Source organism: Pygocentrus nattereri, chromosome 2 (assembly GCF_015220715.1).
Source record: "Pygocentrus nattereri isolate fPygNat1 chromosome 2, fPygNat1.pri, whole genome shotgun sequence".
Taxonomy (NCBI): Eukaryota; Metazoa; Chordata; class Actinopteri; order Characiformes; family Serrasalmidae; genus Pygocentrus; species Pygocentrus nattereri.
In genome coordinates this window covers 45,944,879-45,967,131 of record NC_051212.1, presented here as the reverse complement: position 1 = coordinate 45,967,131, position 22,253 = coordinate 45,944,879, and the positions used below count along the sequence as shown (strand labels likewise).

Genomic DNA, 22,253 nt, shown 5'->3' with positions numbered 1-22,253 from the left:
CTTCAGAATATGATACGCAGCAATGACCTTCTTGACTTCTATCTTAAGAGTTCTGAATTGTGAAAAAGACAGGAGGGCAGAGAGTCGGTGGTTCAAACCTGCACTGATACCCCTTTGTTCTGTGTCTTTCAATGAATCCGACAGCCACAAAGTTTACAATGTAACGGCAGTGATTGTTTCCCGGAAATAACACGTTACTAGCGCCTTAAGCTTTGGGCAAGCAAGAAACAGATACATGAGAAGTAATGCGCGTGTAAGCAAAAGGAAGGGTTGTTCTTTAGTGTGCAACCAAACACTTAAATAACATGTGCATGAATGCACATTGAAGACGTAGTTACAGTATGCAACTGCAAAAATGACAGCAATCCAGGTTTCATATGTACACGGAGTCGTTGTAAATAGAAAATGAAGTTGCGATGAGATGCGTCTAAGCGTTTCTTTTTTATCTTTTTTTTTTTTTGCAAACACAGTCACAGCAGACTACAGTCTACGACGCTGGTCGAGCACTCATGCGGTAAAAAGAAAACCTCTAGGCATGCAATTAGAGGAACAGGCAGTATCAAATTGACAGCAAGGCCAACGTTACAGCCGGTAATGTGTCATCTATTAGCCCTCACTTCCTCTCGCTTTCTCTTTCTGTCCCTGAATCATACCACTCTCCCTTTCCCCTCACCTCAACTGGACCTCTAAGCCCACTTGACCCTTTCCTTCATATCCCACTGGTGGAGGACAGCTCTCTTTGGCACGACACTGCACGCTTACAGGCCTGACGAGTCACTATGATACAGAAAGAAGGGACGACAGATACGTTAACGCTCCTCTATATGGAAAAAGCAGTGGTAGCGTGGGAGGACTTTACTGTTATTCACACACAGGGAGACGAATGGGGCAGCGGATGGAAGGACAGTGGGATTCCACCCCCCCCTCTCCTATCCGGAGGCGTTGATGTAGAGTTGGCTCTGCAAGATGTAGTCGATCACCGGCTGACTTAGATAGTCCACCACGTGGCCATCTCCATGCTGGAGAGCCAGTCTGCAGGGGAAGAGAGCAGAGGGTCATGGAGTGGACAGAGATAGAGGTAAATGGATGCTGACCTGCAATCTGCAACGGCAACATAACCGATTTAACCATGGAAGAACTACAGAATGTATGTTTTAGTGCAACACAACTGATTCAAGCAAAGATTAAGCCAAAAATCTAATTTACACCCAAATGTTGTCAATCAGCCAACAAGTAACAGAAGCTTATAGCCAGCAGTGTAGTACACTGATGCAGTACTCAAGTCTTGGACTTGATAGCATTTGTCTCTGGACTTGTCATGGTCTCTGCCATGGGACTTTCCAAGCGTACTCACAGATCTCTACCTAGCTACTAATGAAGTAGAGTCAGTATTCATTTTTAATTTTTTAAAAATTATTTATTATTATTTTCATGCACTTTTCATGCATTTTACTCAGGCAACTCAAAACCAAATCAATGCATCCATTTGCATTTGATTTAGCCAACTGGAACACATCTGTGTCTGTAAATAGCACAGACATGAGTTACTGCAATGGGAAGGGCGTTCTCAGGCACAGCACGAAGCGGAGTGCCTAAAACTCCCTTCCCTGTAAAAAAAAAAAACAAAAAAAAACGCAGTAACATACAGCCTTAAGTGGCTTATTGCTTTTATAAAACAGCAATAAACATGAAATGGTGACTATTCTCATGCTGGGGCTGAATCACAAATGCCCCCCTGCGCCCTACATAGTGCACTATTTAGGAATTTAAATACAGGATCCTGAAACCAAATGGTGCAAAATATAGCTCAGCAATAATCATTTGAGATTCATCCACATTCCCTCTTGATAAATGATGCACTATTTGGCTGTGGAAGCTAGAGTTTCTAAACTTTCACAGCTAGCACACTGGGGAGTACGGACACTTTTGGGATTCAACCTGGGTTTGATGCTACTTCTGACTGAAACATGGACATTTGAAGCGTGTAATTCAAGGGACATTAAGACTTTTATACTGCCATTTTACAGTTAATCATACCGTAAATACTTTAAATTAAGCCTGTGACATTGATGACAAAGTTGAAGAGTTGTTTAGCCTGTTAGCTAGCTGACCAACCTAGAACATGTCATCAGCCCCTCAGTTTAAACAAAAACGGGTTCTTACTAAATTAATACACTCGGTGGTCCATGTCAAAGATTATTCCACTAACAGCACAAGGCCGTGGCACAATAAGTGTTCAGTTGCTGTGAGGCAGTCACAGGTGTGCGTATATCGTGGATTTTACAACTGGTTCAAACACAGCTCAGTCAATCAGATTATAGGACTGGTATCCATTTTATAACACACACACACACACACACACACACACACACACACACACACACATATATATATATATATATATATATATATATATATATATATATATATATATATATATACATATACATATATATATATATATATATATATATATATATATATATATATATGACATATTATTATTATTAGATTTGAATTGCATGAAAACTTGCTACAGTGTTTTTCTGGTTAAAGAAAAACCTCTTTTATAGAAGAGGCTGATATAGAAAATACAATTTTGCGATACTTTGCGAAATTTTCATGCTGCACAAAGTCTCGATAATTATTTTTTCAGACATTAGTTGGAACAGATAAAAAAAATAATCAGTAGTGCTACATTTTAAAAATACTATCAAAAACTGAATACAGTAATTCTTTCATTTTTATTCAACATCTGCCATAAAGTGTTACAATAAATCCAGTTAAACAGGACTAATTTTGCTCCTCTTATAAGAAATACACAGTTGGTCAGTGTTCTACAGATACTGATGATATACACAATATGTTCAGGAAGGCATATTGTATCATGACAATTTATTACAATAATAAAATATATATTTTTATTTTGCCCAGCTCTAGTTTACATTTTTGCTGTTTGTACCATTTCCTAGCACTTTGACATCAATACAGAATGTAATTTACTCCATTATGAATAATTATTATATGATGATAAATTGGGACATGTAGGAGATGAACGGGCCTGCGAGCGTCTACTGATAATTTAGAAAATATGGTGAGACTGCTGGCCGAGACAGTTCTCAAATTCAGCTGCCACATAACATATTAGTTTCACAGAAGTTACTACTCAGTTCATAGTATTTACTACATAATAAGTCAAAAGAAACACTTGAATAAGGCTTAACACATAGACCATTTCACAGACCTGATGACCAGGATTAGATCTTCCTTATTAGGACTATGAAATGATTCTGGTCTTTAATGTATGCTTCAGGTCATTTTACTGTGTGCAGTGTCCCTCACCTGCTCTTAGTCGAACTGACAACTGACATCGGATGGTTGAGATCATCCTTCACAACAACAATGTTGTCCTGAAATAAGAAAGAGCTGGTCAGTCAACAAAAGCTCATGTTTTACATCAGTTTCCATGCTATGTAAGACCATTATATTCAAATAAAGACAAATACTCCTCTAACAAATCCAAATGTTGAGAGTGTGCGCATAATAAAAACCTCCTGAGATGAAGCAGACTGCTGTTACCTTGTGCTTGCGAAGCACAGAGGAGTGATTCATTATCCTTTCCGTGTCGACTCCGTCCCGCGGCACCACCACTATCCCAAAATCCCCTACGATCACCTCCATCTGCAAACACACACAGTACAAATCATTTACAACCTAGGCATTCATCCACGCTATTATCGTACAGCCAGTAATATTTCACACGTAGCTACCCCAAGGAGCAATGTAGCTCCACTGCAACTTCAAAGTCTGCATTCACAAAAACGCTGACACTGAACAATGAACCTACAGAGAGCTGCTATTTTTCCACTGCGGTATGCTGACGAATAATGGGAGTCGAATCAAAAACAACTCAGAAATGATTACATTTTGGGACTGTTTTGGTATCTGTGTGCCCTGGTATACTTACATCACTCTCGTTCCACAGGCCAGGAATACAGAAGGACTCCAGTAGATCGCTGCCACATAGCAACAGGATGCGCAGCTCTACAGAGTACAGTACAGTTACACAGCGCAAGACAACACTAGTCACTAATTACATTAGCATTCACGTAATCCACTAAATCTAATAAAAGGCCCATATCCTACATTTTACTAGCATTTTCTTCTTCTTCTGAATTCTGCTTATGATGTACTGAATTCAATAGTCACTTCATTTCAAGTTTTTAATTCAGAGAAACAGATACAATCATAAAACCATAAAGCAAAGCCAGAACATCGCCATGTTTAAAGCTGCACTGTGTACGTTTCGGGGTACGTTTTGGAGACTTCTTTGGTGGAACTTTGTAACTACATGAAACATGTGGAAGAAGATTTTAATATGCTGGTTGTGCTTCAGACCCCTTCCCTGAGCGATCGATAAATATGGAAGAAGTAATCGAAGAGAATTCAGTCAAAACTTGGTGAAACACATGTCTTCTGAAACACAATGCAAGTTTCATCAGTGTAATCTTGGGTTTGCATTTGAGACCTAAACATTGAACTTGACCTTCTTTTTTGAGCCTGTGCATATAAACAGTAAAACGTATGAGGTGGTTAAAATAAACTCAATTTTAACAAAAACAATCTTGCAAAATCTTACAACTTGATGCTTTAATTCAGAAATCTGTTAATTCACTTATGTGTTTAAAAGGGATGCTTCAGTAATGCTCTATCTTGACCATGGTATGTTGGCCCCAAGCAAGCCTTTCTTTACTTTGTCTGTCTCAGTTTTTAAACTTGAAGTCTATCTTTTATTATTGAAGATTTAACTTGGTAGCTTTCTGATCACCAGCTTAGCCTACAACAGTGAGTGCAAAGTGTATCCAGTTATGAAGAGAATATAAAGTACAAATCAGCTAAATTGAGTTTGTTAGGAGAAACCAGTTGTTCTACTGGCGATCTGTCATTTGTCTCAGATATTTACTGGGATATAAAACTATAACTTCAAAATTAAGCACATGTTCCTTGATTTGACTAAAAATATTAATGAACACAGCTTGGGGTTAAACAGGTGGGGTTAAACTGCTGCAGGTTGACAGATAGATTAATTTTTTTTTCATGATATTACAAAAACACAGACTTCAAAAATGTGCTGTTTAAACAGCTTATTTTCAATTTTGGGACTGTATGGACTGTTGAGTGAACACTACACTTTTGACACCTTAATAGTGTTTACTTTCAACATCAAACTCTTACGTAAAAATAAGAGAAAACTAATTTTCCATGATGAGGGCCCTTTAATAGCCAACAATAACAACAGGAAACAATAACACATTTTCCTTCCATTTCGCATTATCATTACTGATGAAGGACATCCATATTCCTCACATGGTTAAAAATGACAAGATATTTTAGAGGCAGTCAAAATTTATTCCACCTTGAAGGAAGATTTTTATTTATTTTTTTTCCCAATGTGGTGAAATTACGAATTGTGCCAAATATGAACAGGGGACATGAACTAACAGGGAAAAAGAAGTTTGGCTTTCAGGTTAACTGAACAATAATATCCCATGCATATAATTTCAATGATTCTGAAATGCTACACTGGAAATGATGAATTAAGAAGGGTTTAATTACATTTGTAAAATAAAACATGGCAACAAAAGTCAACAAAAGATGATGAGAATTAAAAATATGCATTATGCTTTTGCTAACTGCCAACTACTCAATGCTGATTCCCCAAGGTGGTAAGTTATAAAATCTAGTAATCATGATAGCAGTATACACAACACATTCTCAAAGCATGGTCATTCATAAAGGGAAGAGTGACAGGAAGTGAATGAGACATTTACCTAACCAAATGAAAGCAATAATACTGAGAGCTCTAAACTGTGGCTTTTTCAAGAGCATGTCTGGAAGAAAATGGACATGTGCTTCTGTATACAGTCAGTGTGGCTGCTGATGACTCACTATGACACTGTGTCGATGTAGAAACCAAAACACAAAACGGGGCAGCAAATCAAATTCACTCACCGATTTCCTCGTAGCGCATTGCGGTCCCGAGGTTAGCATTTTCATCTGTTCAAACAAAAGAAGAGTTAGTCACCGAGCTGATTGATTCATTGGAAATCACCCTGGTCATGTAAAATGTATGCACTTCCTCCAACATGCTTCTGAATAATGCAGAATAATTATGTAGAGGCCTCAGTAGATTAGTTCTCCTTCTTTGTGAGCTAAAGGAGCTCAGGCACATCACCGTCTTTCATGACATGTTTTGACACAAATAAATCTGACCCTGTAATCAGCAGCCAGATCTGATTCTTGGGCTCAAGTCAAAGTCAAGAGCAAAGACAAAGAATTAAAAGATTTATGTACATTTGCGTGTGTGTGTGTGTGTGTGTGTGTGCGGTTTAAAGGGGGTTTAATGGGCGGGAACGTTGCTGTCAAAACAAAATTCCAAAATATTTCCAAAACTTTATCGCGAAAGTGGGAGGAAAGGGGAAAAAATATCAGCTCAAAGGAGCTATCAGGTCACAATGAAGAAAGTAATCATTGCCGCATCTGTCGTAAACTGCCTACTTACCTTTTACATCAATGCTATAGTAGTTTCTGGAGTGAGATTTGCTGGTTTAAAGATATCTTGAAGGTGGGAGGAACTTGAAATATTACAACTTTGGGGTGTATTTTTAGAGGCAAAAATGTTTTTGGTTTGTTTGTTTATTGATATATTTATTTATTTGCAGCAGCTAGCGAATGCAGCAAGAAGGCAGATTGTGAATGCTACTCCTAATAAGGTGAATATCTGTTTAACTGAGATAACTGCCTTCAAATCACTACAAAAGAAGAGAATTGAATCCTCAAATGACAAAAAGGACTCATCAAATAAGGACAACAATCTAAAAGCTAAAGTTACCAAGTGTGTGTGTGTGTGTGTGTGTGTGTGTGTGTGTGTATATATATACACACACACACACACACACACACACACACACACACACACACACACACACACACACACACACACACACTACCTCATTTCAGCCTCATTTTCACTGGCGTAAAAGGTACAAAACTTGTATTTGGTATCCATTTTGTGCTAAAAAAAGATACAGTCGCTAAAACTAATTTTCGATGTTGACTGAAGTGAGAGCTGCACTTTATTAGCCTATAGACCAGTGATGTGGTAAACAGTCAGAATTGGTCACTACAGGGATTCCCACAGTTTGCATAATGTAAGTGAAACAAATGAAAACATAAAAAGGATATAAAATAATGAATTTTGTTGAACCACTGAGGCTGAAGGATGAAATACTGCAAAAAGGAGTAACAAGGTTTTGATGACAACAACAGAATGTTTGTATTGTACGTCTGTATTCACACTGCCCCTCTAGCCATGCTGTGTGCTACTGATACACACCGACAAAAGTGAAGCGCTCCACATGTGGGCGAACACAGCAGATTTTGCCCAGACTCTCGCTCATCTTGCCCCATAGCTTAACTAGATAAGGAGACAGAGAGAGAGGAAGACACGTCAATCACTATGTCACACTCATCAGACAGCTACCATCAAACTGATCACGCAGGGAAGCATTTAGAGAGGTGCTTACTGGCTGTAGGCTTGTTAGCTGTGTTGCTGTTCTGGTAGATCGGAGAAGTGGTGTTCTGAGGCTGGCCAATCACAGGGGTTGTGGAGGGAGTGTTCACATTAGACAGAATGCACCCTGTCACTCTCTGGAAGAAGACAGCACAAATTATCAACAGCTGGTAGTGACCATTAAATTCTGGCAATGATATGACTCTAACAACGATATGATCTTTAAATCAATACAAACGTCTTCCAGGCTATTTTACAGAAAACTGTCACACAAAAATGCGCAAGAAACCACACAAGCAAAACTACTTGAGATTATTTATCAACTTGGTTTGAGGCAAGTGTGTGATTTGCAGTTCGCACAATGCTAATTTGTGGAGTAGAATTTTCCATTATTTCTACCAGTACAAAACTGAAGAGGCTAACAAACATTGTTGTAAGGGTAAAACAGCAAACACTGAAAGAACGAGATGCCTCAACACCTTCATGAGGTCTCGGTGGTGTTCCAGCACACTGCAGGTGGTCTGCCAGGTGTCCTGATAACACTCCCATGGGTCCACCCTGTAAAAGCAAACACCACATCAAAAATCTTCTGTTCCACATTTTTAGTTCTTCTTTAAAATAATCAGTCATCTCTCAAACATTCTAAAGTTTCAATGACACATTTATGATGAAATGCCCACTTTTTACCAGTAATGATCAGTACAGGACACAAAGGCCAAAATTCTTTGTTAAAAAAAGTTAATTTCTGATAAACAATTGCCATTCGAACAGCTGTTTTTTTTTCCTACTCAGTTTGAGCACTGGTTTTTATATGCATGCATGAAGGCACAAGAACACAACTCGTTTTAGTAGCCCTACTACTTAGTGATGCAACCCATTTCTTTTCCATCAACTCGGACTCTTGACTCCTGCCACTGGAGTTGATGGGAGTTCATCAAGTCTTATGTTAGGAGGCATTTTTCATTCAATAAAGCCTAAAGCCTAAACACAGTGCTGCTTTAGTAAGCTTTGTCAGTTAATGATTAATTACTGACTAATAAAAATTCACATCTTTAGTCAAATTTTGTTAAAAACATCAAGAAAACATCTCTACAACAACATTTATCTGCTTCTAGTAATATGTTACCACTACCTGACTGCAAATCACATGATCAATTTCGGTCCATTCTAAAAACACACATTTGAAGCTTATATATTAGACGTTTGTAACAGCCATTAACATATATTTTACCTTGTAGCACTTTTACAGTGACTCTGAAGGAATCCTTGGCATCGACAACGTTTACCCTCTCTAACATCTGACCAAAATATTATCACTTGCATTCAGTGACACAGAAGGCTTGGAATAACAATTTTTGGTCCCGTACATTGTACATCAAAACGTGACTGATTCCGCTGTCAGGTACTAATTCTGATGTTAAATGTTACATTAGGCCTTCTGTACAGCTCCTGAAGCCTTATCAAAAGGGAGAGCTTGCTTGGATTTAAACTCCTAATAGGATCATTTTTATTGGATGATTCAAAAATCTAACCCTTACAGCCAAAAATGAAATGAATATTACAATTACAAACATGATGAATATATTGAATACAAATGAACTACAGACATGTATTTTACAGAATTATGTGTGAAAAGCCAGTCATGTTGTGTATTACCTGATCCAATCAGAAGACTGCACTGCCAACTGACACATGGTGAGGCGGTGTCTGCTGGGGACAAGACCCTGAGAAAACACAGGAATGGAACACTTAATTCTCTGCTATCATTCCCATAAGCATTAGTAAACAAAACAACTGTTGGGTTTATCTTTTTTATATCTTGTAGTACAGTACTCCAAATTTCATTTGGTGTCTACATAGCCTATATAATGTCAAATTTCACTTGGTGGCTAACATAGCCTCCCTTGTAACCAGCATTTCAGTTATCTACTTCAGCAGATTAGTTCTAGCTCATTACCACTCCTAAGATGCCATATCCATTTTATTTGCATTCACCCTAATTAAAAATCACACACAGAAAAGAGCTGTAGTGGAGCTGTAGGGGTTTTACAATTTGACGGAAACTGCGTTTTCTGAAACATCTATTATTCATGTTTTTTGTTACTAGGAGAGAAAGAAACTAGGCCAAGCTTTTCATTAATTCCACAGGGGACCCAGGAGAGCTGGCTTATTATGAGGACTAGTTTACACACACCAGTTCAAACACCCAGTCAATCCTAGCTAATACACAATCATGTTTGGAGCTGTATCCACATATTTGAGAGAAGGTTTCAAGCCAATCTAGATATCCAGATTCAGCACCATTCATTCTAGTACATCTGACTCGGTTCTCAGTTTCAAGTTTCAGTTTCCGTTTCCACAGGAGCAAAGCAGAAGGGTTGAAAAAAAATGACTTACCGGTTTGCCATAAGAGTCATGTACAGGTGAGATGATCCCACCGATCACTATGAATCGCCCTGTCTTGTGCAGATACTCTCTGGCTTTTTCTGGAAATCAGATACAGCCACTTGATTGTTGTATATTACACAAAACATGACTGGTCATTATTAATCATGAAGCACCACAGAGGTAATTAGCATGATTAGGGCAAAAATCAACTCTTCCCCAAATGTAGTTGACAAGCAAAGCTCTAAGTAGTTAGCGCTAAGTAATCTACAATAGGTTTTGTGGTTTTATGACATTATATAACATACTGTTATGTATAAAAATCGACAAAAAGATGGCAAAACCCAGCCTTCAAACTGCCATTGTTGTTTTTAGCTCATACCATTTTTAAACACAACATAGTGTCTAATGCTATATGTTGTAGTATTCTGTAGCATGTCACTGCATCCTTTTTGTGTTTTTGTCCATCTATGTCTTCCTACTATAGAACCCATCATGCATTTGCAAATATGACATACAACTACAAAGATAAATCCACTTTCTTGTAGTTGCTTCCTTCTGGATTTGCCAGAAATCATCAGGAATTAAAAAAAAAAAAAAAAAAAAAAAAAAAAAAAACCCAGGTCTCAAATATCCACCCTGAAGGGCTTGTAGGGTTTCCTAATCTCTATAAAGGAACATCTAACTTTAAAGACTACTATGGCACCACTGTAAGAGGCGGGGGGGACAACAGCTCCAATATCTACAACAATGACAGTGTCAATGGCAGCGTAAACAGCAGAAAGTCCCATTCATATCCGAGATGCGTCAATTCACAATGACTATTTTTCTTCCGTAACTGTTTGAAGGACATTCTCAAAGAGAAAAGCTAAAGGGAAGAAAGTTTATTTATCAGAACAACCTTTTGACTTGAACATCAGAGATAAATGAATATGTTTTTCACAGAAGAGAAGCATTTGATTCTGTGCACTGCCTCTGTAAAGCAGTCTCTGTTATATGTTGTGTCATTTTGAGCAAGAGAGAGAGAGAGAGAGAGAGAGAGAGAGAGAGAGAGAGAGAGAGATGAAGACAGAGAGAGAGAGAGAGAGAGAGAGAGAGAGAGAGAGAGAGGAAGCAAGCATAAGAAACAGGATCTCCTCTAGAGAAAACTAAGATGTGTTTGTGGAGAGACCAGATGATCAGTTAGATGTCCTGTAGAAATCATACTTGTGCTGGAAAGATGTAACATTAGCTGGGAAAACATAAGGCAGCGTAGAAAAGCGGTGTGCAGAGGAAACAGAGCATGCAAGCGTTTTATATCATTAATTCATACGGCTTTTTAAGCATACAGCATGATGCAAAGGTCAGAGACCACCTTAATTTTTCAGCGTCAAGAAAAAACAGAAAATATTTCATAATATTTGTGAAAAATATTTCACAAAAATTACACAAAACATCAACAACTACATATATCACCACATTATTTTAGTAAATTTAACTTTTCTAACTTTTACCTATGTTTTTGCAGAAGAATTGCTTTCAGTTTTTCAAAGAAGTCTGAGAAGATACTCAAAGTTCAGTTTTTGTCAGCAGTTGGTTGCATTTTCTGCTTTTCACATTTCAAGCAATCCCTAGTAAAGGTCTTTTACTGGGAAGGACAATCCACTGCTCTGAGAACACCAACAGCTTGTTTGTGCAAAGACAAGTCAATGCTGTAGATATGAAAGGATGAGTGTAGAAAGGAACAGAAAACAGATGAAAACGAAGAACACGTGCAAATCAACCAGTCTGATAATGGATAGAAAAACTTTTTCCATTTTTCAGATATGCATATGCACAAGTAGAGCCCGATTTTCTTCAACACAGTAAATAAAATGTTATTTTAACTTGCAGTTAGGGTTAGAGCAGCCATTGAGTTTTAAGTTATTTGAGTGTTTTTTTGTTTGTTTGTTTGTTTTTTGTTTAGTGTATATCTTAGCCCTGCGATTGACTGGTGACCTGTCCAGGGTGTATCCTGCCTTCCACTAAATGTCTGCTGGGATAGGCTCCAGCTCCCTCCACGACCCATGAGGATAAGCAGCTTAGAAAGCTCTAAAGCCTCAGAAAATACAGTGAAATATTAAAAAATATGTATATGATGCTAAACCTGAGTGTTAAACATTCAGCAAAGCTTGAATAGAAAATATAAGATATAAATATGATAAAACATGGCTTAAAAACTGCTGATCAGCTCTATCTGAGAACTGTGTGGGTGTGGCTAATGAGCAGTCTGATTGACAGCTCTCCGTCCAACTGTCCTAGCCTGATCAGTCACTCATACAGAAAAAAAAAACATTATCGATGATAACAGCATGAAAACAAGTCATGGACAGACGGATGGAGAAATAGATGGACAAAACAATGAACAATGTTGGTGTATGGATAAACAAATGAAGGGGCGACAAGCAGCCACATGCTATGTGCTGCTTATGCTGGGTTAGCTTTCGCTTGCTAAGGATCTCTCACTGAAACTTTTTTGTGTGGACGGGGCAACAGACATCAGTCTTGTGACTGGATAGGAAATTCTTACGGAAGTGTTACCCTCTATTAAGACCACCTAGCTTATGTCAAGAGGAGACTGTGGGAAGAAATTCATAAGACAGGTCTTGTCCAGAGGAACAAGACTGGCTTAATTTGAAAGAAAAATCAGATTCAGGTTCACTGGGGTTTTAAGAGTTTATCTGACACTGACAATTTTAGTGGTTTAGTCATGAAGAGTCGCCTTTTCTTTACATCTTTTAAAAATTGTTAAACTACAGTTTTGGAAACTCTTGCTTTTTGGGTTTTTTTTCCTTTTACTTTCCTCTTCCTTATGCAAACAGACTATCTAACATGGAAAGTGTCGGAATGCATTGGAAAAACAGCTTATACCTAATGGCTGTTTTGACTGGAGCTTAAATAAACAAAGTCTGGTCTTTGACTTTTGCATAATACTATACAGCCCTATTCCCTGTGGTTACATGAAGTAAATCTCTGGGGTTATATTAAGTAAAATGGTGCATGAAGATAAAAGTTTGCAATATCGCAAAAAAGCATATCACTGTTGTTGGCACAAAACCTTGTATATCCACACAATATCCTCACACTGCCCATCTCTACATGAAGGTACACATATACATGAATACTCCAAAGTAAAAAAAAAAAAAAAAGGATCTCTACAGATCAAACTTCTGAATCCCTGATCAGACTGACTGCATCTGATTGCTTTAGCTTAATTAACATTCACTGCACACTGCAAGGAGTGCCGAATTCTTAAAATTAACTGCAAACCTATTCTACCTCCATGCAAGGCATGCAGCAACAGGGAAGGAAAATAGGTCAGAGGAAAGAGGATGCCTTTTTATTTCCTCTTCAGAACACCACAGCAAAGTGAAATGCCAAGGAGTGTGGTGGGGTTTCATTGATCAGGTGCTACTGACGTTCCCTCTGCACATCAGTTCCTCATGTTTGAAACATTGCGCTAAAGGAAAGAAAGCAACTTTTCCAGCTCAGCTTCCCCACTTACACAACCCTGGAAAAACACCCTTTCGAAAATCCCTCCCTGTGTGCCATCATGAAGGCTGCAGTGACTGAAGAGAAGATTTTAAATGCAATGTGAGATCATCATTTCATCCCACTGGGAAGCCACTGTCAGGTTAGACTGAGTGGAAGTTAAAGACAGATCAGTGCTCATATTGATTTCCATGACTGCATTTTGCCTCTAAATATATCGGCAGCAACTGAGTTTAATTAATTGATTAATTATGTGCGTTTTCATTTCAAAAGCTAATAAAATGACCCATTAATCTTTCAATTCAAACAATCTTTTCAGTACGGGTGGGCAAACTGTCACATCATGAAACACGATACAAGGAATTTTTTAGGATAAATGAAATGCATCGCAAAATTCAGGGTTTTTTGAAGTTTCATAAGTTGGAACGGACAAAGAAATGTTATGCTTACTGCTAGGAGTGGGTGATACGGAAAAAAACAGTACATCATTATATTTGATATATGCTATTGAAAACTATGACTTCGATAATTATGATCATTTAACCTTTCACCCACTATACTGCACTAAATCCAGTTAAAAAGGGCTAATTATGCTGTTATTATAGTGAAACATGCAGTTGGTCAATGTCCGTTAATTACTGACAATATTCACAATATGCTCAGAAAAGCATACACGATGCTCCTTATGACTTCAATATGAATGGACTGTTTTTCCAGCTTAGTTCACTTATACTGGCCATATTTACTATTTTTTTTTTTAAGTATACAGCTTTATACTTGTTTTTTTCCTCTTGAGGTCCACATAACATTTGTGTTTATGTACATACATTTCTAACCTCTCTTTATTCTTTAGCAATAGACTAGGTTTGTTATTGTGCCTTTAAAAGTGATATACGTAAATATATCTGCTTGCATCCCCTTCAAAAAGCAGTCCATGCTGAAATGCTCCTTATGTCTTCAATATGAATGGGTGGGGCTAAACTGGTGCAGGCTTAACAGGCAGGTATATGTAAATTAGTTGATATGACAAACAATGAATTTATAACAGGCTGTTTATACAGTTTACTTTACTTATACGGACTACCTGGACAGGAGAGTAAATGGTGCTTTGAAACTTTATTAAATGTTTATATACTTTAAACTCATTTCAAAAAAGCTGAATATAATTTCACTTAGTAGTTCTACAATTACAGACTGTAGTCCATCTGTTTCTCTGCCTATTGGCCTCCATTTACCCTGTTCTTCAAATGTTCAAAACCCCCACTGGACCAGCACAGAGCAGGTACTATTTGGGTGGCAGATCATTCTCAGCACTGCAGTGACAATGATGCTGTGGTGATGGGTTAGTGTGTGTTGGGCTGGTCTGAGTGGATCAGCTCCAGCAGTCCTGCTGGAGCCTGTAAACACCTCAGCGTCACTGCTGGACTGAGAATAATCCAAGAACCAAAAAACATCCAGCCAACAGCGTCCTGTGACCACTGATGAAGGCCTAGAGGATGACCAACAAACTGTGCAGCAACAAATGAGCGACTCTCTCTGACTTCCTGTACGTCTACAAGATGGACCAACAGGGTAGGAGTGTCTAACAGAGTGGACAATGGATGGACACAGTGTTTAAAAAACTCCAGCAGCATGCCTGATCCACCTTTACCAGCGCGACACACACTAACACACATCAGTGTCACTGCAGTGCTGAGAATGATCCATCACCCAAATAGTACCTGCTCTGTGGTGGTCACGTGGGGCATCCTGACCGTTGAAGAACAGGAACACAGTGCATCATAAAGTTGTGTTATTCATCACATTAATAATAAATATAGTCAAACTATATTTACATATTTATACCTACTTTTCAGTACGTACAGTACTAATATAATAATCACCAACCTGTTCGAGACGGCTGCTGCAACTGCCCCAAATGTTTCACCGGCTGAGTGAGCCTGCAGTTCTACTTACTATAGTCTATCATTTCTCTCTCTCACTATTTGTGAAAATCACCAAGGGCTGCAATCCCCTGTTTACATCTAACTAATGTTTTATCTGATTCTCTGTAAGGAGCGGACGTCACTGACGCAGATGGGGTCCCTCAGTAAACACTCCCAATAACAAACAGGCCTAGCCCTTCGACCGTTGCTAAAAAAGTCTACAGACGCTCAACAAACGCAGATTTTCTAATTAGTTTGAATGTGTGTGCTATTTTTGTTCGTTTTCCAGGCCATAACTGCAACGAAGCTCAGGTCTTCTTATGTGCCACCTTCTTCTTCGAATTTCCCGTTCCACCTTAAATGGTGCAGCTGTTCCATTCAGGCGCCGGAATGCAACCGCTGCTCCGTTTAAGGTGGAACGGGGGAATTTGAATAGAAAGCCAACTTCAGCCCCGCAGGTTATAACGGCAGCTAAGCTAGCGAACCTACGTAACCCTAAATAACTAATGAATTGTGTTGCTCTGACAACCTACACCACAGACACGACACTGTTTACGGAAACCTTTATCTCTACTTAGCCTCTATAAGTTAACTTATTACGAAGATGCCGTTTTAAAGACGTTTTCAAACCTCATGTGGCATCAGAAACGTGTGCCTGCGCCACCTGCACCTGTCTTGCCTCTGACATGATGTAGCATCAGTCACCGGCCGTCGCCCATTTTAGCCATTTTAGCGCCCCGCTCCGGACTGACATTAGCGGCTGTGAGGAGGAGGGTGTTAACAAACACGTTAGCTAACGTTAGTTAATTCACGGAGGCTAACGACGCCCACAATTCGGTCGCCTACTAAACAGCTGTGAACGTTTCACATGCGGTTTTCCGTCCACTTGGGAATGAAAGAGGGGAAAAAACGCTTACCGAACATATGAATGTGGCCCTTCGTGATGGGGTTAAAACTTCCACACGAGAGCAAAATAACGTGCGTCTTGGTCGTTTCTGTCATCCTAGCCGTCCTCTGAGCGTCTCTCCTCACATGCGTCGCTGACTCTGAGGCCTTTTGTTTGGCTCCTGTGAGACTGAAAGGCGAGGTTCACTCGGCTGCGGCACGAACCCTCTCAGCCAGGCGCAGAGGAGCATCACCACGGGCTCGTCTGTGTTTTAAAGGCGCAGACTAGCTTTAAAGGGGAACTCCACTGCTTTTTCAAAAAAAAAAGAAAAGTAAAAATCTACATAAGTAAATGGTTGAGATGTAAACAAGCCATTCAGAGCTTGATGTGAAATGTTCCCATCTGGAGAAACTTGCCGGGTCACAATTGTTCACAGTGGGGGTGACAGGAACCAGACGTCCCTCACAGAAGTTATTGTATAAAATGGTTATTTATATTGTGCCTAATGTCTGATACATTGCTTTATGATGAAGCCGTGGCTTAAAATGCATTTAAATCCATTCATGGTGGAGGGATACATGCTGTAAGGCAAAATAGTCCCGTAAGAAAACGTTTTTTCAGATGACTATTTTAGCTTTAACATTACAAATACGAACTCACAAGATGCATGCAGGTTCACTTGTGATTTTGGATAGGAAATAAAATGGCTGTATTTGTATCGTAGACATGGCGACCCCTGGTTCCTATCACCACCACTGTAAAGAAATCAGCATCTATAAGTTTTCTACAATGAACTATTTTATATCAAACCACTCTCAATGACTTTGTTTAGATCTCAACCACTGATTTATGTAGACATTTTGAAAAAACTGTGAAATCCCCCTTTAAGAAAGAGGGGGAGGGAGGGAGAGGTTAGGTCAGAAGTGCTGAAGCCTGATACCAACACAGTCAAAATTAAAAAATCAGTGCAAAATCAGTTTCACCCAGACCACAGAGAGGGTTTGCACTTTTACAATGTGAGAGAGCTTGTGGTCTTGCTTCTGGGCTTGTGGTCTTGGCTATATTTATCATACATTAAGAGTACAGAGTAACAGTATCGATTCAGTGTTACTGAAACAGCTTAAGCGGATTCCAGGTCAGAACCTCTAACCTGAGAAGTGGGTGGATGTGAAATTTGCCATTCTAGAGAATTTTACCCACTTGGAATTGTTGACAGTGGTGGTGATAGGAACCAGACATCTGAAGCTGACTGCTAGTATTGTAATGCCCAAAACCTGTTTGATATAGAAAGAAGGAAACACATAGGTGAGTTTTCTTTGCTTTTTTTAGAAAAAATAAATCTTTCCACTTTCTAAAATTCAAGAAAAGTTCAAATGCAAGCGATTACAAACTATTTGAAGTTTTTGTTTTTAGCCGTTTAGCTCCATTTACCTGCGTTCATTGAGGACTTGCTTACAGGTGTCCTCTGCTGTTATGCAGTCCTGTTTTTGACATAACGGAGGAAATAGGAAGAGGCCAGGCTCCTCATAGATCAGCTCTGCTACATGCTTGATGAAATGAAGGCTTTAATTATAATTCATGCTCTAGATGATGCTTGCTTATACTTTCAGGTAAGGTGGCGTGATATTTAAAAAAGTCACATCATGGAGTTTGAGTTTTACCTTACGGTTACGCCATGTCTTCTTATGTGAGTTTTTGGCTGGTTGCAAAGCAGAAATCTGATTACTGCCTGACTCATGTAAACCCGAAGATTCCCCATTATATGATTACTTAAGTGCATGTAAATGTGTTGATCAGATTACTGACAAAATCTGATTTTCTGCAGTTATAGTATTATTAAGTGCATGTGAACACATTCACAGGCAGGAAAATAAAATGAACCTCCATACAAATAAATTAGGTTGTCAGATTATTAATGTTGGACATTTTCAAGCACAATGACCGTTTCACTTAAAACCAATGGTCCATCAAAAACAGAAATATCTCCGTTGCACAACAGGCATGTAATCCACTCGAAAGCCTTGTGTATTACCTTATATTTGTGAAACAGGATGAGAGAGTGTTAGTGGTAGATTTAAGCTTGGGCCTTCATTACAGCCTCTTCTCCACACTTAGATGTATGTGAAGGGCAAGCCACTGTTTACAGTCACTTTAGCCTGCTCCAAAACCAGCTGACAACTTTGAAAAGTTCTCATGTTTATTGCATTAATGAGTATAATGGATGAAGAAATACGTAGTCTCTCTTCCAAATAGCTGCATCACTTTTTGCCAGGTTTGGATGGGATATAATAGCTGAATGGGCAGTGGTTCAGCTGTGGTCAGGTTGTAATTGTATTTGAGAAGCTCAAAAATTGTCAGGCTGTAGCTCCACAATTTAAGATTCTCAGAACTATTCACAGTGGTGATGATGAGACCTCTGAAGCATTTAATGCCTCTAAAATCTACACTATAAGGCTAAAAGAAGGTGACCATCACTCCTATGTGCTACATATGTGGGAAAAGTTTGTCTAAAATGCATTTAAATGCTATAGCATTAACATTCTGGTAGGTAGCGTTCTCCTGACATCCACCAAACACATTCTTCCAACAGACTCCCAGATAGTGAACCGTGATTCACTCCAGACAACACGTTTCCACTGCTCCAGAGTTGTCCTTACACCACTCCAGCTGACACTTGGCATTGCACATAGTGATCTTAGGTTTGTGTACAGATGCTCAGCCATTGAAACCTGTCTCTTGATACACAGTTATTATGCTGTTGTTGCTTCCAGAGGCAGTTTGGAACACTGTAATGAGTGATTTTTGAAGAATTTGAACATTTAAAAAAACTGTCCTGTACATTTTGATTTTTTATATTTCTGCTTGAAACTCTTAGGTGCTTGGCAACCCCAGATGCTTCCATTTCACAATAATAATTCTTGTAATTCTTCGAATAATTCTGTGTTTACATGTTTGTCTTGAAAAACTGTCACCCCACACATCATAGCGGTACATGGCTGATGGCAACATGAAGCTATGCAAACGCTGGCATGGTAACCGCAGTATTGGCAAAAATAGATAAGATCACTTTAGATTGTTTATTTAAGGTGGGAAAAGGTAGAAGGAGGATCTGTAATCTTTTTGTGTACTATTCTGGGTTCATCTGGAAAACAACAAAACATTTGGCGTCCACGGCTTCCAAAAAAATTGACAGCCGGTATATTTCACCACTGTGGTTGATGGGAAAATTTAATTCTTGACGGACTTATTGCTGCAATCTGCAGAACGTTGCTGCTTGCTGTGGCAGAATTTTCCATTACAGTTCCTTTGAAAACAATGGAAAATCCAGTTTCCCTCCATCCGTCTGCATTATAGTTGATCGGGGCAGCTCTAGCAGAGCAGAAATTTTCAAACTAACTTGTGGCAAAGGTGGCATCCTATAACAATGGCATGTTTAAAGCCAGTGTGTGTCTACTGAGACTGCAAGGCTATGTGCTGGATTTTATACACCTGCCAGCAATGGGTGTGGCTGGATCCCAGCCGCTGTGTCCATATTCTTTTGACCATGTAGTGTAAATAACCAGTTATATGAGTAATTTGGCTGGCGCCTGAGACAAATAGATTTGAGATAATATATTCTCTAATCTCTGTATTTTTTAAAAATCATTTATGCTGGGGAGGTAAGCTGGGCATGGCCCCAAGCTGGGCATGGAAGAAAATTTTTTTTTAGGTTTATCACGATTTTACCATTATCAACATTGCATATAAAAACTCAAAAGGCACATGTGGAATCAATGGTCATTTTGGATAGCAAACAAAATGGTTACATTTGTGTTGCACATGTTGTGACCTCTGGTTTCTATCACCATGCAATACAACATTTCACATCAAACCACTCTGAATGACTTTGTTTACATCACAACTATTTACCCAATGCAGAAATAAAAAAAAATTGGTGGAATTCTCCTTTAAGCGGGAACCTGAAATTTGCCTGTGGAAACAACATATAATCAGCGCATGTTGCTCAGTGTACATTATGATTATATTCAAACATGCAAACATGAACCTGAAGTTGAATTGTAATCTTGTGGTTTGTCTTATAGATGCTGCTTGTGTAACACAGCAAAAGTGACACCTCCAGTGGAGAGCGACAGGTCTTCATTACTGAAGATTGTGGGTTGAGGCTTCAGGTGGCCTCACTCTGGATTGGTGTGGTAACCTGGATCAAACTCTGCTCATGTGTTCTGCTGTGGCAAAAAAGGAGGTTAAAGGACAAAAGCTAAGAAAAGCTAAGAACTACCAGAAACTAAAGATCATCATAAAGCTACTGGCCTGTTTGGACTTTGATTCTGCTTACATGCATTTAAGGTTTTAGGTTGAGGTTTTAAAAACACCAAAATTAAAGTAAATACAAACTAACATTGCGATTTTATGTTTGTCGTTGTGTTAGATTAACCATTTCCAAAGCTCTTCTTGACTAAGCCCAGTACTTCATCTATGCCTGGTACATTGTGTTATGATAGTTTTGAAATAGGATTTAAAATCCATTCATGGCAGAGAGGTATATACCGTGCTTGTTTACTGACAAAAACACACTGACCCAGTGCTTTAAAGGGGAATAACACCTCATTTTGAAGACTCTGCCTATAACGGTTATTCGGATAGTTTTGATCTATGAGGCTTTACTCACTCAGATTTCTTTACAGTGGTGGTGAGAGGAACCAGGGGTCACTCTGTCTACAAAGCCATTTTATTTCCTATGAACACAATGGCAAAAGTAAAAATATGTGGTCCTTAAGTTTAGAAATGAAATGTTACACTTTCACAAATTTCAATTTTAGCTTGTTTTAAAAGCATTTTAATGGATAAAGACACTTCAATTCGTTGGAAAACTAGATTTGATGTTTTAATGTAGAATATAGTTATTATTTATTTATTTGTTTGTTTGTTTGTTTATTTATTGGGGGGGAGGGTGGCACTCAGGGCGGGATGGGAGCGTATGTGGCGCTTTACCTGAGAAATGAATTTAACGATTTTTTTGTTAGTGTAAATGTGAAATTTGAGAAGGTCAGAGGATTCTTTTCTTTTTACGGGTACTTTAATATATAAAGACGTTGTTGTTTTTAACATACCGTATATTTAATCGATTTTTTTATAGTTTTAATAATTATTTTCTTTCTTTATGTTTGCGATGAGGACGGGGCGGGAGCAGTGACGAAGGCTCATGAGCTCCGACTTGTGTACGTTTGGTCCATTTCTGCTAGCAAGCGGTAAAAATGATGGACAATATGGCGCCGGGTGTAGATTTAGCTTCTGGATCTGTCGTTGTGTAAAAGACCGGCGATCCGACAGGATGAACCTCTGCGCCCAGTATTTACGGTAAGCAAGCATCGGAACCCCCAAAAGCGCCGATTTTGTGTTGAGGTTTGCGACTCATGGGTCAGACTTTGGTTCCCGGAGCGTTGCCTCGACCAGCTAGCATCACCGACCGAGCCACAGGCGGCTGACCGACGCGCTAGCTGAGTGTGCTAGCTACGTGCCAGTGACCATAAACCTGGTGCTGGGACGTGTTTAAATTCAGTTAGCTAGCTCAGTTAGATAAACGCGGGTCACCGAGCGGCTTGGTGAGTAAGGGCTCTGTATTTCCACACGTTTTGGTTCGAGGGTTCTGATTTCTTGGACTAGTCAACAGCCGCTGGTTAAGCTAGCTAACGTTAACTTTCGGAGGCTTAGCCTAGATGGCTAACGTTAGCAAACAAACAAGCAACACACCGCGTATGGGTGTCTGTGCCAGACATTCGGGTCATAGCTTGTTAGCTATATCTCTGTCATAAAATGTGGATGTTTAGCTGCTTTAAATGTTTCTTTTTATATTTCTTTCTGTTTGAGGGGGCAGTTTCACTTAGCTACGCTACAGCTAGTTAGCTTAGCTAGCTAACTAGCAAGCGAGCTAACCTAACTTACCTAGCTAGCTGGTCACCTGGCTGGCTTTCTG

At 39.1% G+C, this 22,253-nt stretch overlaps 2 protein-coding genes across 3 annotated transcripts in view; one reads left to right on the top strand and one right to left on the bottom strand.

Annotated features, from left to right (window-relative positions):
* Positions 1-387: 387 nt before the first annotated feature.
* Positions 388-16,554, bottom strand: nmnat2 (nicotinamide nucleotide adenylyltransferase 2). Its single transcript, XM_017686382.2, has 11 exons — positions 16,311-16,554; positions 9,971-10,059; positions 9,230-9,297; positions 8,053-8,131; positions 7,587-7,710; positions 7,397-7,477; positions 6,013-6,057; positions 3,968-4,044; positions 3,580-3,681; positions 3,343-3,410; positions 388-1,032 (listed from the first exon to the last, which is right to left on the bottom strand). Exons 1-11 carry the CDS (start codon positions 16,393-16,395, stop codon positions 930-932), a joined length of 921 nt encoding a protein of 306 aa, XP_017541871.1. The 5' UTR covers positions 16,396-16,554; the 3' UTR covers positions 388-929.
* A 4,972-nt stretch (positions 16,555-21,526) lies between these two features.
* The window catches only part of smg7 (SMG7 nonsense mediated mRNA decay factor), a 34,237-nt gene continuing 33,510 nt past the window's right edge, over positions 21,527-22,253 (top strand). For both annotated transcript variants that reach the window (XM_017686380.2, XM_017686378.2), the window contains exon 1: positions 21,527-21,637. In XM_017686380.2, coding sequence (XP_017541869.1) covers positions 21,612-21,637 — 26 coding nt within the window. In that variant the 5' untranslated portion in view covers positions 21,527-21,611. The remainder of the gene's footprint in view (positions 21,638-22,253) is intronic.

What these genes read in the sequence shown, in the direction of transcription:
- nmnat2 (XM_017686382.2), bottom strand. Translation starts at nt 16,395, where the DNA reads ATGACAGAAACGACCAAGACGCACGTTATTTTGCTCTCGTGTGGAAGT. An exon ending in GGGCCACATTCATATGTTCG is followed by an intron (nt 10,060 to 16,310) that starts GTAAGCGTTTTT and finishes TCTGATTTCCAG; the next exon opens with AAAAAGCCAGAGAGTATCTG. An exon ending in CTGTGCTTCGCAAGCACAAG is followed by an intron (nt 3,411 to 3,579) that starts GTAACAGCAGTC and finishes TTCTTATTTCAG; the next exon opens with GACAACATTGTTGTTGTGAA.